We start from the raw sequence: 13,918 nt of genomic DNA, 5'->3' as shown, positions 1-13,918 counted from the left end.
TACAATTAAAACGCACGCGAGGACTCCGCACAGGTGTCTGCGCCCAGCCGGGTTCGCTAAACCCGTTGCCTAATTAGCATTTCTGTAAACAATGCTGATAACAATCTTGCCTCCGCAATCCACGACAAACGCGTCGCTGAGATTGGAGCACGGAAAGCGTGAGGAAATTCGCTGCGAATCTCGGTCAAACTTTCTTTTGTTTGTATTTCCTCGGTGTCAGAAAATATCAGTTCTTTGCCCATTTGGTTTGTACCCAGGCTCCTCCGTCCAGCCCTATTGTGCGTGCTCCGTTAAACCTACAAATAATGAATTTGTTAGCAGGGGCGGAGGAACCCCAACTAGCCAGAACCCTATTCCTGGTGCAGAAAATCCCCCATTTGCCATCGGGATGGAGTTGTCAGACAGTGACTCTTGCTACCCTGTGAAACTGACATGTCTATTTACAGAGAAACAAAGACGCTGCTCGCGGCGGACCCCGCTCCCTCCGCGCGCCCCGTCCGCTCTGCGCGCCCCGTCCCCTCCGCGCTTCTCTAGCCGCCCGGCCTCGAGGCCCCTGCGCCCAGGTTCAGCCCGTAATTAAAATGGAGACGAGGCCGGTGCCCGGCTTCAGGGGGAGACAATGACCCCCAAGGCCCGGCGGGGCGCGGGGAGCCGCCGCGCCCACCTCCCGCAGTTCAGACTCCTGGCAAACTCGGCGCGGGCGGGTCCGGGTGCGGCTCGCAGGCGCGGGCGGGGGGCGCGCGGGGCGGAGCGGGCGGGGGGCGCCAGGACGCCCCCGGGCTGCCTCCTGGGGCCGGGCGTTGACGCAGCAGAAATTACCAGCTGGAAAATTCCCCTTTCGGAGGTGACGGGGGAGGGACCGCGGCGGCGGCGGCAGGAGGCGCCGAGGGCGAGGGGCGCGGGGCAGCCCCGTCGCCGCCGCCGCCTCCGCCTCCGCGCGCAGCCCCGCGGGGACCCCGCGTCGCCCTCGCCCGCCCCGCCCCGCCCGCGCCACCGGAGCTCAGGGACCGGAGGGGGCCGGGCGGGGGTCGCTACCGCCACCCCCGGAGCCGCAGCCGGGCGCGCCGACCGCCTTCGGGAGGGCGCCCCCGCGGGGCGGGGCGCGGCGGGGCGCGAGGGGCAGGCGGCGGGGGCGCGCCCGACTCGGAGCGGCCCCGGCCCGGAGCAGCCGGCTCGGCCCGAGCCCCGGCCCCGCCGCGATGCGCCGGCCCGGCCGCGGACAATGAGCCGGCGCCGCTTACCTGTGACCCCATGGGGCGCGGGCGAGGGCGGGCGCCGCGGCCGCCGGACCAGCGCGGGTGATCGCCGCGGCCGCCGGGCGAGCGCTGCGTCCGGGCGGGTCCGAGCTGCGCGCTCGCCTCGGCTGCTGTGTCCGTCTGTCCGTCCGTCTGTCCGTCAGGCCGGCGCGCGCCCCCGCGCCGCTCCAACCCCGCGGCCCCCGCCGCCCGCGCGCGCGCCCCGCCTGCGGACCCTGACCCCGCCCCCCGGCGCGCGCCCGGCCGCTGCTGATTGGCCCGCGCCCCGGCCCCGGCCCCGGCCACCGCCCCGGGCCCCGCCCCGCCGGCCCGGCCACCGCCCCGCCCCTCGGTCGGCCGGCTCCGCTCGCGGGGCGGAGGGGGCCTCGGCGGGGGTCGGTTCGCCTCCGCCTCCCCGTGGGCGGCCGGACAGCGGAAGTGCGGGCTGGAGCTCGCTCGGAATTGTGGGAAGCCCCCTCTGCGGGGCTGGCGGGGGGCGGCGCGGCGTGGGGTCTCCAGGCGCCCGAGCCCCTTCCCACGGGGACCCAGCAGCCGGGAGACCACCGATGGGAGATGCGGGTCGGGACGAGAGCAACCCAACCCTGCCCGGACTGCGCCCCTGGCGTTGCCCACGCGCCTGTTCCTCGGGGGCGCGGGGTCCCCGGGCCGCAAGCTGTCCGCGCCCCCCAACGCACAGACGCGCCGCGCGTGTCTCGCAAACTTCGCGCCTTCCCCGCCGGTTGTGCTGGCTGCGCGCTGTGCAGAGAATAAGCGCTCCCACGGCGCCCAGGGGCTCGGGGCCGCGCTGTCGGGGACCTCGGCGCGCCCAGCGAGAGGCGCACCGCGGGGCAGGGGCCACGGGACAGTGCCTGCCACCGGGGCTTGAGTTTGGCCAACTGAGGAGCGTCGGCGGTCGCGCGCGCGTCGGTCCTTCCCCCCGCGAGGTCTGTCTGGGGGGTGCGGGGTCCTGCGAAGCAGCGGGTGCCCCGCTTCCCCCGCAAGCGATCTCGAATCGTGCTGCCCGAGATGGGCCCTGCGCGTCCCTTCTCGCCCCCGCTGTCCTCCAGTCCTCGGGCGGGCAGAATGGGAAGCGTGGCCCCGCATTCTTGGCTGGCCTGTGCGGGGGCAAAGGCCACCTCGCTTCCTCTCCCGGACGCGACGGTGGGAAGGGAGGTGAGCCTGTGGCTGGCCAGCCGCGGCAAGGGAGTCGAGCACGACCTGGCCATCCAATGGGGAGGCGCCTCAGGCCGTCTGCGCCCTACCTCCCTACGGGCCCAGCGCCGCGGAATTCCTGGGAAGGTGGGAGGCGGCGGGCCATTATGGATGCTTTCTCAGGATGTGTAAGGAGGCATTCACTGGGCTGCTGGGGGAGGGCAGGCTTGTGGCGGGGGTGGATTCTCCTTCAGTGAACAAGGGCGGCCGCGGTCTGGCAGCCAGCGATGAAAGGCTGGGACACTCCCTCACTGCAGCCGGCGCCTGGAAATGGCTGTGCAGACACCCTTACCCCACTCCCCGCTGCCTGCGCTGGCCCTGCCGGCGCAGGGCCCCTCCCAGGCCTTTCCTCCGGAGGACCCCGGGTCTGGCACCGCAGGCCCACGTTTCCTGGGCCCTCTCAGGTGGGGGCTGGGTACAGCCATCCTCAGAAGTGGCTGCCTCTCGGCCTCCAGGAGGGTCTGGCCGGTCACTCTGTCCTCCCTGAGGGGACAGAGGGCACTCTCTGCGGGGGTCCTCCCCCACCTGCCTGCCTGGAGTGCAGTTGTAGCCCATGGAGCAAAGAATGCTGGGGAGACTGAGGAGGGTGGCCGCCAGACAGAGGAGGACCACTCCCCTGATGGCTGCCCCCCGCCCCCGGAGAGAGCCCCCCTCACCACCAAGAAGGTTCGACCCCCAGCCACTCTCCACGAAGAACAGCATTGCTAGGATGCTGCGTCCATGGTCCCTGCAGAACGGAGAGCTGCAGAGGCTGCCCTGGTGGAGCACGCAGTGGTGCTCAGCCATTGCTCAGGAGGCCTGCCCACGAGAGCCAGTACCAGGGCTCACCCCACCTGTTAGCCTAGGGCTTCTGGTCTTGGTAGAAAGTCTTACTGAGTTCTGGAATGAGTCCCTGGGGTCCTGGAACTCTCTCTCCCCTTCCCCTGCCCTGCATGATGATGAATCGACCCGCCCGACCCCAGCAGCCCTGCCAGTGACTGCGGACTGAGACTCTCTTCTCTTCCAAGAACAAACAGAAGGGCAAGCAGCCTGAGGATGAGGCTGATAGACCAAAAAGGCGGAACCAAGGACCGTCCCAGGGAGCTCTGACCAAGCTTTGCCTAAAACTGAAGACAGTGAAGCTTCTGGGAGCTAATAACCCCCTATCATAGGAAGAAAGGGAGAGAGGGAGGGAGGAAAAAAGAAAGGGACAAAGGGAGGAAGGAAAGAAAAAAGAAAGGGAAAAGAAAAGAAGGCAGAAAAGAGCCAATAGTAGCAGGTGTGGCCTCTCAGCAGAGCTGGGAGGAAGTGGAGGGTCACGCGGCTGGACTCCCCGGGGCCACCTGGGTGCATCTGCTCTGATGGGGAGATGCTGGCAGCACAGACCCAGGGGCCCCACGTTCATCAGTGCCCAGTGCCCAGCGGGCAGACGCCAGGCTTGGTCAAAAAGCCTCCACTCTTGCTGGGGTTCCCTGGACCCTGGAGCAGGTGACACGCACTGCACTTCACCCCTGATACTGGCATAGACCCTAGGAGGGATCTGCACCTGACAGCCAGTGGGTCCTTCACCATCAGTAGAAGTGTGGCCTCCGTGAGGGCAGCTCTGCCCCGGAGGTGGCTCTAGCAACAGGCAAGGACCAAGCGTGTGGGGTTGGCCTCAGTGGCACTCTTCAACCACGGCACCCGGTGCCCAGAGGCAGCAAAGCCAACAGATGGGAGTCTGGGAGGGCCTGGGGAATAAGGTGCCTGAGATGCCACGATGAACCAGACGTGGTTCCTGCCCCTCGCTTCGCTGGAGGACAAGACAGATGAACAAATGGATGGTCAGTGGTCCGTGCCACATGCTGATCCTTCTGGAAGTTCACCCCCAGCCACATGTGTGAGCGTGTCTGGAGCCTGCCCAAGAGACACCTTGAGGAAGTGAGGGTCTGGGGGCCTGGAAAGATTAAGCATCCCTGAGGCCAGGGCTGGGGACCCAGGGGCCAAGGTGCAGAAGCGGCCAGGCCCACAGATGTACTTGCCGATGGCTGCCTCTCTGAGTGCGCTGCCTTCACTCCCACCTGCAGACCCCGGGCCCTTGAAGGGCAGGCTCAGTTCCGAGAGCTGCCTGGCTGGCAGGGCCCCCTGCACCACGTGCTCAGCCAGCCCTCCACCTGCCCTCCACCCCACACCGAGTGGCTTCAGGGGGCAGAGTTGTTGGGAGGGGACCCAGCCCCATACCGGGTCTGCTCCTGTGAGGCAGAGCCCCAGAGGCGCTTTGGGAAGAAATGTCCCTTCACCTCTCCCTTCCTAGTGTCCCCCTGGGCCAGCCCCCTCGCCAGGCCCTTCACCCCCACCGCCACCTCCCCCCGGGCAGCGTCTCCCCCTCTACCCCAGCTGGGTTCTCTAGGGCTGTCTTCAGGGCAATCACTGGTCAGGAAACCTGCCTGTCTATCCTCCAGCCAGTGGTGTTGCTCAGCCGTCCCCATGGCAACAGCCCCGGGAGTCCTGCCCCTCCCAGGAAACTGCCCAGAACCTGTCCCTGTCCTCTCCAAACCCCTGCTGGAAGCGGACAGGGAGGGAGAGAGGCTGAGGGCAGGGCAGGAGACGCAGCCTAAGGATGCCCGGGCTGCGCGCAGAAACCGCCCTCTGCACGTCATGCCGGGCCCCACGGGTGGACTGGGGGCCGGCCCTGGGCCGCAGCAGAGCCCCACCCGTGGGCTGGGGGCCGCCTGGCTGAGGCTGGAGCCTGCTCCTGGGCCTGGCTCGGCCGTGTCTGGTGCCAGCTGGCCCTGCCCTCCCACTGGGCCTCCCCAAGAGCTCCCTCCAGAGCCAGAGGCTACCTGCCAACCCCACGGCTGCTCCACCCCAACTGTCCTCCCGGCCTGCGCCCCTGCCAAGCCCCACTGCCACTCCAGCTGCCACCGCCAACTGTCACCCCGTTCCATTCCAAGCGCTCACCCGCAACCGTTCTTCCAAAATGCCACTGCCAAATGCCAGCCCCCTCCCTTCCTGAGCCCCCACCCCCTCAGCCCCAGGCCCGCACCAGGGCCCTGCCTTCCTGACCTTCACTCCAGACAGAGGCTGGGCCACACCTGCCGTGTGCCTGGGAGGGGCTGGTGTCAGAGGGCAGGGGCAGAAAGCTGGAGGTGAGGTGGGGCTGACCCCCCGGGCGGGGCGGGAACCGGGCAGAGCAGGGGGGCGCCACGGGGCAGAGCCGCTGTCCCTAGTGGCAGCGCACAGCCAGGCCAGCTGGGGGGTGGGCCGCAGCCTGGGCAAGCCCGGGGGCTGTGGGTGGAGCTGGTGCCTGTCCCTGCGGATCTGTGAACAGCTTGGCCTGACCGCTGACCTTGTCCTCTCCTGGCACTTCACCTCCCACCCCACCAGGCCTCTCTCTGGGGGCCACCAGCCTGCCCCAGCCCCCCCCCCCACCGCGGGCCCTGCCCCCAGGGCTCAGCTGTCTGAGGCCGGCCTGAGCGTGGATGGTGGCACCAGGCTCCCCGCTGGGCTGGCCCGGGTCCCTTTATCATCTGACCCCACCACCTCTGCGGCTCCAAGTCTTCTCCTTGCCGCCCCCCTTCCTCCCTAAGTCCCCCTTGCCCTGTTCATCCCTGTGGAGGCGTCGTTCCCTGAGGACGCTTCCCTGATCCCTGCCCCACCCCCACAGGGGGTCTCCACAGCCCCCGCTTCCCCTGGGCACACGGCAGGCATCCTACCCAACTGGGACCTCGCTTGGCCCTGGGAGGAAAGGGGAAGACAGGGCCCGGCTGAGCCAGGAGGCACCGCTGCCAGCCGCAGGTGCGGGCCTGGGGCTGTAATTCCATCTCAGGCGGGCTCTGGAAACTGGGAGGCCGCGGGGGGGGCGGGCAGCCAGTCAGCGCTGGAGCAGGGCAGGGGGGCTGGGGGCCTCCATCCCCGCCGGAGGAACGCAGCTGCTCCCCGGGGCCACAGCCACGGAGGCTCGCGTTGCAAAAGCTGGTGATGGCTGCAGATAGCCATTGGGGGTGGGGGTGGGGAGGGACACCGGGCTCTCCCCAGGGTCCTGTTCGGGAGCCGCCAGGCAGGGACACGAAGGGGGGTGCTGGGGGCTACAGTCAGCCAGAGCCTGACGGAGCTCTGTCCTGGGAGCAAAGGGCGAGACGGGGCACATTTTCTGAGCACCTACTCTGTGCCAGGAGTCTCCCCATGGGGTCACCTGGCCCAGCTCCTGTGCTAGGGGCTGGGAGAGGGAGGAAAAGGAGGCGATGAGGGGCCCTGTCCCACGCGGACAAGGTACAGGCCCCTCCCCTCCCACCAGAGGAGGGCGTTCTGGGGTCCCTTTGGTGGGCTTGGAGACGCCCCAGCCCCGTGCGGTGCCAGCCCGCTGCCTCGGCCTCATCCATCCATCCGTTCACGCACTTACTCGGCAACATTCATGGAGTTCATCGAACCTGCCACATGCCACGTACGTCCCAATATTGGAGAGCAAGGCAGGACGCCTGGTATTCTGGGAAGGAGCCAGGCGGCGAGCAGGTCAGCCGAGAGCTCAGCCAGGGTGGACCCGGGAAGGGGGCTCCCTGGAGAAACGGCCGATGAGAGGGCGGGGCAGGGAAAACGCAGGGGGAGCGTGTGGCAGTGCTGGTAGGACGGAAGGGCTCAGAAAGCAAAGGACAGAGGGACACGGGAGCTGATGGGAAAGGTGGCCAGAGCCGGGGCCATCTGAGCATCAGAGTAACGTCCCGCTGGATATGACACAAAGCACGAAGTGACGCGGGCGACATAAACGCAGGGCCATGAGTCTGGCGTCCTCCAGGAGGTGGAGGCGAACACTCACACTCCTTGAGCGTGGAACCCCCTCTGAGGAAGAGGCGAAAAAGGGAAAGTGAGGGGCTTTAGCGGGGAGAGACCTGGCAGGCAGCCTCCTAGCCAAGTGATCAGGGACATCATGGGACGTCAGGCCCCGATATGATGTGACAGGAAGGGTCCCTCACCTCTGCTGCTGTCTTCCCCCCAACTCATAACCCTGGTGTGATCATGAGAAAACACATCAGACAAACCCAAATTGAGGGACATGCCTCAAAACTGTCACGGTCATGAAAAGAAGTGCTGTCAGACAAACGGTCCCAGCCCAGAGGAACCTGGGGAGACGTGAGGGCCCTGCAGTGTGGTGCCCGGGCTGGGGTCTTGGAGCAGGAGAGGGACACTGATGGAAGAACGGGTGAAATCCAAGTAGGGTCGGAGCTGCACTTAAGAGAAGCTGCCTCAGGGTTGCAGTGGTAACTTTAGGGGAAGCTGGGCCGGGGGAGGGGCACACAGGAACTCTGGGGACTCCCAAACATCCCCGCTTTTCCATCTACCTAAAATCAGTCCAAAATAAACAGACCCAACCAATCAATTGGACAAAACCTTCAGGCCCGGGGTTCGTTTTCACTTTTGGATCCGAAGGCTCGGGCGGCTCCCAGCCTGCCCACCCTCAGGGCGCAGCAGCCGGGGGTGTAAACCCTGGACCCACGAAGGACTTGCCCCAGTGCCCTGCCGAGAGCCTTGACCCAGCCTCAGCCTGGCCTCCACTTGCACCCGTCATGTCCCTAAAGGTGACCCCAGCCCCCCACACTGTCTTTTTGCTCAAAAAATCCCAATGTTGGGGCTTCCCTGGAGGTCCAGTGGTTAAGACTCTGGGCTTCCACTGCAGGGGGCGCAGGTCCGATCCCTGGTCAGGGAACTAAGACCCCTGCATGCTGTGTGGCACAGGCAGAAAAGAAATCCCAATGCTGCCAAACCACACAATGGGCTTTGTCCCAGTCTGTTCTCCCTTTGAACCCCCTGCATCTTTGTCTCAGCTGGAGTGGAGTCTCTCCCCGCTGCAGTAGACCGCATGAAATCCATCTCGCTGCCTCGAAGCCTGTCCGGGGCTGTTTCTGCTGACAGCTGCCATGAGCCTTCGTCATGCCTGTGTGTTTGCACACATGTTTGTGGGCTCCTCAGGTGTGTGTGTATGTTGGTGCACAGGTGTGTGTGTGTGTGTCTGGGTCCGTGTGTGCTTGTTCAGAGGCGACCGCCAGGTTTGTACAAGAGTGTCCTGCTTTGCTCACTCCGGAGGGAACCAGGCCCAGTTCTGGACACTGGGCAGGAGGTGGTCCCGCCCAAATCTCTGGAACGAGGGCAAGATGCCCTCCGGATGGGGAGGGGGGCACGTGGCTGCGGAGGTGACAGCGTGCAGCTTGAGCCGGGCGGGGGGAAGTCCTCGCTGGGCCGAGCCCAGGTGCTCTGGGGGCGATGACCTCAAAGGCCACCTGGGGCCATGTGGCGACTGCCAGGCAGGAGCTTCTGGGGTTTTCCACAGCCTGTAGGTGCCGTCACAGACTTTTGAAGAGGAGACGGTCTCGATCGAATGATCCAGAGAGGTGTTTAGGACGAGGTGTTTAGGTGTTTAGGTGTTAGGACGAGGTGTTTAGGACGAGAGCTGACGAGCCTTGGGTGGAGTGGACACGGTCGATGAGGGAGAAGCGGGGGGAGCTGCCTCTCCGCTTGGCCGCGGGGTGGCGGGTGCCCGTTCAGGGGACAGGAAACCAGAGCGGGTATGGGCGCGGGAGACACGCGGGTCTGTGGAGCAAGGCCGGGGCTGCAGGTGCCCAGCCGGGGCGGGGAGGCCTCGAAGGAGAGGAGCTGGCTTGGGTGCCTGTGACCCTGGGGCACGCAGCCCACACCCCAGCGTGGCTGGGGTCAGGGGAGGTCATGTGGCAGAAGGGTGACCGCAGGGCACTCCTCTCCCCTGCTCACTGGGGTTTCAGAGGTCGCTTGGTCAGGGGCCCACGCAGAGCCCTACCCTCGGGGCACCTGGGCCCTGGTGGGTCGGGGGGGCTCCCACAGCTGTGCCTGGAGGGCCGCCCTGGCTTGGACCCCCTTCTCCAACCAACCTCAACCGCAGACCCCGTTAATCCACCCAGGACTCTCTCCCCACCTCGGCTGAGGGGTGGGACACCAGAGTCCGTGCTATGGGCCTCAGGGGCCCCCATTAAGTTGGGGCAAACTGACCTCCACTCCTGCCCAGGTGGGACCAGCCCCCGAGGGACCCTCCCCTCACCCTGGCACAGCTCTGGGATGCAGCCAGCCCCACCACAGCTGGTGACACTCCCTCCCACGGATGCCCCACACAGCCAGCGTCCAGGACAGCACAGCTCGAGGGCAGCAGGGAGCACCTGAAATGAAGTGGAATACGCCCCACCCTCCACCGTGGGTGCCTGGGGCGTCCCTCCACCCCGTCTGCCAGCCTGCTCAGGAAACCAGCCCACCCCTCACCGCCATCCCCTGGGCCGGACCTGCGGACAGGTGGGTCCCAGGCCCGCACACCTGCTGTGGACGAGGGAGACTGCCAGCTGCAGGGGCACCATGCCTGCCCTTTGGCTTTGCCTGACACCAGCTTCACACGCCAGCCCGCCAGGGCCCAGATGCCACGGTTCTTCTGCCCCAGGGCCTTTGCACCTGCTGTTCCCTCAACCTGGAATGCCTTTCCTGCTCCTACCCACCTGGTGGTTCTCAGCCGTCCTGAGGACCCACTCCCAAGCCTGTCCCCCAGCCCGCCAAGACAGCTGTGCACTCTTGCTCAGGGAGAGTGGAGCCCGCCCAAACAGGACTCCACTTTGGCCTAACGCCTGCACTTTTTGACTGTCCTTCACCCCTCCCTGTGCTCCATGAGGGCATGGCCATGTCAGATTCCCTCTTGTGTCCTGGGTCCTGAGGGGCCAGCCTGGCCAGAACTGGGATCAATGCCCACTGTGTGATTTTGGGTAAATCACTTGCTTCTCTGGGTGACAGTCTGCACCTGAAGAACCCACCTGGCATAGCTTAGTGGACTGAGCAAGACGGCAGGACACAAAAGCGGCCCCAAGGTGCCACCTCCCTTGTCATCATCGTTATCACGGGGGTTAACAGTCACCAGGGCCAGGTGGGCACGATAAGGGGCCCGGGCCAGGCGGGCACTGAGAGCAGCCTCCCGGCTTTCTGCTGCGGTGCCAGCCTTGGATGTCCTGTGGGCACATCTTCCTGACGGGATTTAGGCTGGGGTCACCCTGGGCTGCTGCTGGGAGCCCCAGGCAAGGCGGACAGGCCCTGGGAAGAGGCCGTGTTTGCCTGGTGTTGGGAGGTGAGTGAGAACTGCGGGGCAGTTTTCCTCCTCTGAGCCCTCAACCCCACACACCCAGGAGAGGGGCGGGGTGGGGGGAAAGCCGGGGGAGGGGGCTGGAGGGGGCTCGGGGCCTTTGCCTCGGAAGGCCCCTGCCTGCGTGGAGCTGCTGGGGGGAAGCCGGGAGGAGCAGCCATCCCACCTGGTCTGACCAGCCCCGCCTCACTGCCCCCAGACCCGGCCAGGACCCTCAGAGACCGTCTCTGTGGCCACGCGTGTGTCTCTGTGGTTCGGGAGGGGTCTGGGAGCGCGAGAGCCCAGTTCCGCAGTCCCCGGCTGCTGCGGGCCGGGCTGCGCGGGGCTCTGCACCCCCTCCCTTGGGGGGTCCTGGTGCCGGGGTGGTTTGAAAACCAGAGCCTGGAGGCCTTATCAGACCACAGGTTTTCCTGAGGAAGGAAGGGTGGGTGTGGGCCGCCGGGATGGGACACCTCCTCTGGGCGTGCCCGCCGGGTGGAGGGCGCATGGGCGCTGCCCTCCTGGGGGGGAGGACAGCCTCGCCCAGGGAGACCCTAGCCCAAGGCCCAGCCCGGCCAAGGACAAACAGACCCCAGGCTGGAGAGGCCCTAGGCCAGGCCTCGAGTCTAGGAGCCCCAGGGTGTGCACTCCCTGAAAGCAGGAGCAAACTGTAGCATTTCTGGGAGTGTCCACAGGACCCCCATAATATCCTCAGAGAGAGCTGTGACCATTCAAACCTCAGCTCCACTTCTAGGGGGGCCCAAGGAAATACGTGCTCAGGTTCACAAAAACCACACATCCCAGAATGTTCAAGGACGCCCTCTGCAATAGCCCCAAACTGGAAAAACCCACTGCCCACCAGCAGCAGAGTATGTAAGTGAAATGCAGCTTGTCACACAGGGGACACTGTACAGCCAGGAGCACAGCCACCTGTGACTCCCGGCTCCACAGTGGCCTCGCCTCCACGACAGGCCACCTTCAGAAACGGGCGGGACAGGCGGAGCCAGTGAGGTCAAACAGCGATGGCCTTTGGGATGTGGGCCCAAGGGGGCCTCCTGGACTGGCCATGTCCTGTTTTCCTGTTTCGGGTGCTGGTGACAAGTTGTGTTCAGTTTATGAAAATTCATTAACTATGTACTCAAGGTATGTGCACTTTTCAGTATGCATGTGATATGTCAATAAACAGTTATACCAAAAAAAACCAAATCCTCCACTGACCCCTCCCTGAGGGAAGATGCTTCCCTGGGGCTGTCTGTCCTCTTCCCTCCCTGCCCCGACCTGCCTCCTACCTGGGGCTCCAGGGAAGTGGGGGCCAGGAGGGGGCAGCCCCAGGGCAGGTGCTGGGGGCGGCCCTGGGGCCTCTCCTACCTCTGGGGACTGAGGCTCTGCCAGGCTGTCTGCCCCAGGGCCTTCTCCGCTTTCTCAAGAGCAGGGCCCCAAGGAGCCCCAAGGCGGGGGTCCCGAAGCCTCGCAGGTGGGGCCGGGCGGATGTGTGACCCGCCCTGCTGGAGCCGGGCTGGCTGGCCTCGGAGTGCTGGCGTGGGCCCGGGACACCCGCCCTCTGCCTGCTGGGCCGGGGGTGCCTCCCGCCCTCCCCCCTCCCCCCGCGGGTGCCTCTACCCCTTCCGCTTCCAGAGGCCCCGGGGCTATTTTTAACTCGCCAGAGCTGCTGAAGGTGGACAGAGCCTGGGGGTGGGGGGGAGAAGGCCCAGCAGCTACCTTCCTGCCACCACCCCTCCCGGGGTCCGGGCTTCCTGTGGGGGGGGGGGGCGGGGGACTGGTCATTCTTGACCTTAGAGGAGAAACAGCACTCCACCCCACAAATATAGGCATACAGGAAGGCCACGTGGATACCCCAAGATTCAGACACATGCCTGGGATACAGACTCAAGCACACACGCATGTGCATACACACACAGGCACACATGCACATGCAAACACACACGCACGGCCCAGGGACGTGCTCAGAAACATACCAGATGCACAGAGACTCAGGAGACAAATACAGGGACACATAGACGGTCTCTCAGCCCTCCCCAGACACCTAGTCCTCCTGGAAACACACACACACACACACACACACACACACAGGGGCAGACACACAGCACAGATGCTGGGGGTGCAGGGAGGACCCTCAGGCCACATTCTAGACTGATGTGGGGAGGGGCCTACAGGTGCGGGTGCTCAGCGCACCCTGTTCCAGCTCCCCAAGCACCAGCCAGTTTCCCTGAGCTCTCAGCACCTTCCCAGCCCAGATGCCCCACCCCGGCCTCCCCCTCCCCCAGATGAGGGGCAGGCCTGCGGCAGGAGCCGCTGAGCTGACTCGAAGCCTCTTCCCCCGCACTCTGGCCCACGCCCGCTCAGGACAGGAAACCGAGAGAGGGATGGGGGCGGCAGTCCATGGCGCTGTGGCCTCAGGGCCTCCCCTTCCTAGCCCTGCTCCCCACTTCCCCTCTCCTCCCCTGGCCTTTGTTCCCTGGAGCAGCTCACCCCCCACCCTGCGGGGGAACCAGAGTCTATCCTGGAAAACCCCAGGTGCTGGGCTGGGGGCCTCTGTCCGCTGCATCCGGGTCCAGGGGGAGGAGGAAGCCGGGAGGACAGACGGGGCCGGGACCCATTGGCCGGGGGGCAGCCGGTTGGCTTCCAAATCCCCTCCACCCCCCACACCCCCACCTCTGTCCCTGGAGGCCCCAGAGGGATGGAGGAGGGCGGGAGCCGGCCTGGAGGACAGGACATCCTCTTGGCAGGACACAGGACGCCAGGCCGGAGGTTCCCAGCCCCAGTCAAGGCCACAGGGGGAAAAGGCCACTGGGGCCTGGGGCTCACCAGTTCCGAGATGGGCCCGGGCACCGACGGCCGTGACTTCGGGAAGGACAGCAGAGCCAGCACCAAAGAAACACCCGAGTCCCTGACACTCCCCCAGGCCCCTTCTGGCCCGCCAGCGTGTGGACCCACTCCCGGTGGCACCAGGCCCAGGGCCCCGCCTCAGGGAGCCCCACAGGTCACGGGAGAGGCCAGAAGGCCAGGGGGTCACCGTCGCCTGCACCGTGGGGCGCCCCCACCCCCGCTGGGAGTCCACTCCTGGGAGCCCACGTGAATCCCAGGGCCCAGGGCCCAGACCTCAGGCCGGCCCAGCCCTCCCCTGCCCAGGACTAGAAACCCAGGGACAGTCAAGGTGGGGTGAAGGCCACGGGGACCCCTTGCTCCTGCACCCCCTCCCGCAGCAAAGCAGCAGCCCCCCAAGCGTGGCTCCCCAAGCTGACACCGTCAGCCCACGGCTGACCGTCCGCTCAATGGTCTGGGAGCTGACGGTCCCAGGATATCACCGCATCCAGGCTGCCCGACCTGGGAGCAAGCCTGTGTCTGCTGGCCAGTGGTGAGTCCGACACAAGTGCCC

General features: G+C 66.0%; 2 protein-coding genes across 2 annotated transcripts in view; both read right to left on the bottom strand.

Moving 5' to 3' along the window:
• The window catches only part of ZBTB46 (zinc finger and BTB domain containing 46), a 57,201-nt gene extending 55,941 nt beyond the window's left edge, over positions 1-1,260 (bottom strand). The window contains exon 1 of the mRNA XM_068565994.1: positions 1,242-1,260. The gene's annotated coding sequence lies outside the window, so the exon portion shown is untranslated. The remainder of the gene's footprint in view (positions 1-1,241) is intronic.
• LOC137778630 (collagen alpha-1(I) chain-like) lies at positions 607-13,087 on the bottom strand. The gene is made up of 16 exons (XM_068565803.1): positions 13,012-13,087; positions 12,142-12,275; positions 10,942-11,042; positions 10,582-10,675; positions 9,684-9,737; positions 8,905-9,101; positions 8,477-8,677; positions 7,219-7,241; positions 6,854-6,961; positions 6,122-6,390; positions 5,472-5,631; positions 4,338-4,579; positions 2,740-2,930; positions 2,078-2,453; positions 1,036-1,991; positions 607-787 (listed from the first exon to the last, which is right to left on the bottom strand). The coding sequence occupies exons 1-16, from the start codon at positions 13,085-13,087 to the stop codon at positions 607-609; spliced, it is 3,363 nt and encodes a 1,120-aa protein (XP_068421904.1).
• Positions 13,088-13,918: the final 831 nt, after the last annotated feature.

The sequence above is a fragment of the Eschrichtius robustus genome, chromosome 16 (genome assembly GCF_028021215.1).
Source record: "Eschrichtius robustus isolate mEscRob2 chromosome 16, mEscRob2.pri, whole genome shotgun sequence".
In the NCBI taxonomy this organism is placed as follows: Eukaryota; Metazoa; Chordata; class Mammalia; order Artiodactyla; family Eschrichtiidae; genus Eschrichtius; species Eschrichtius robustus.
The sequence above is the reverse complement of the archived record's forward strand: the minus strand, read 5'-3'. Positions and strand labels throughout refer to the sequence as shown.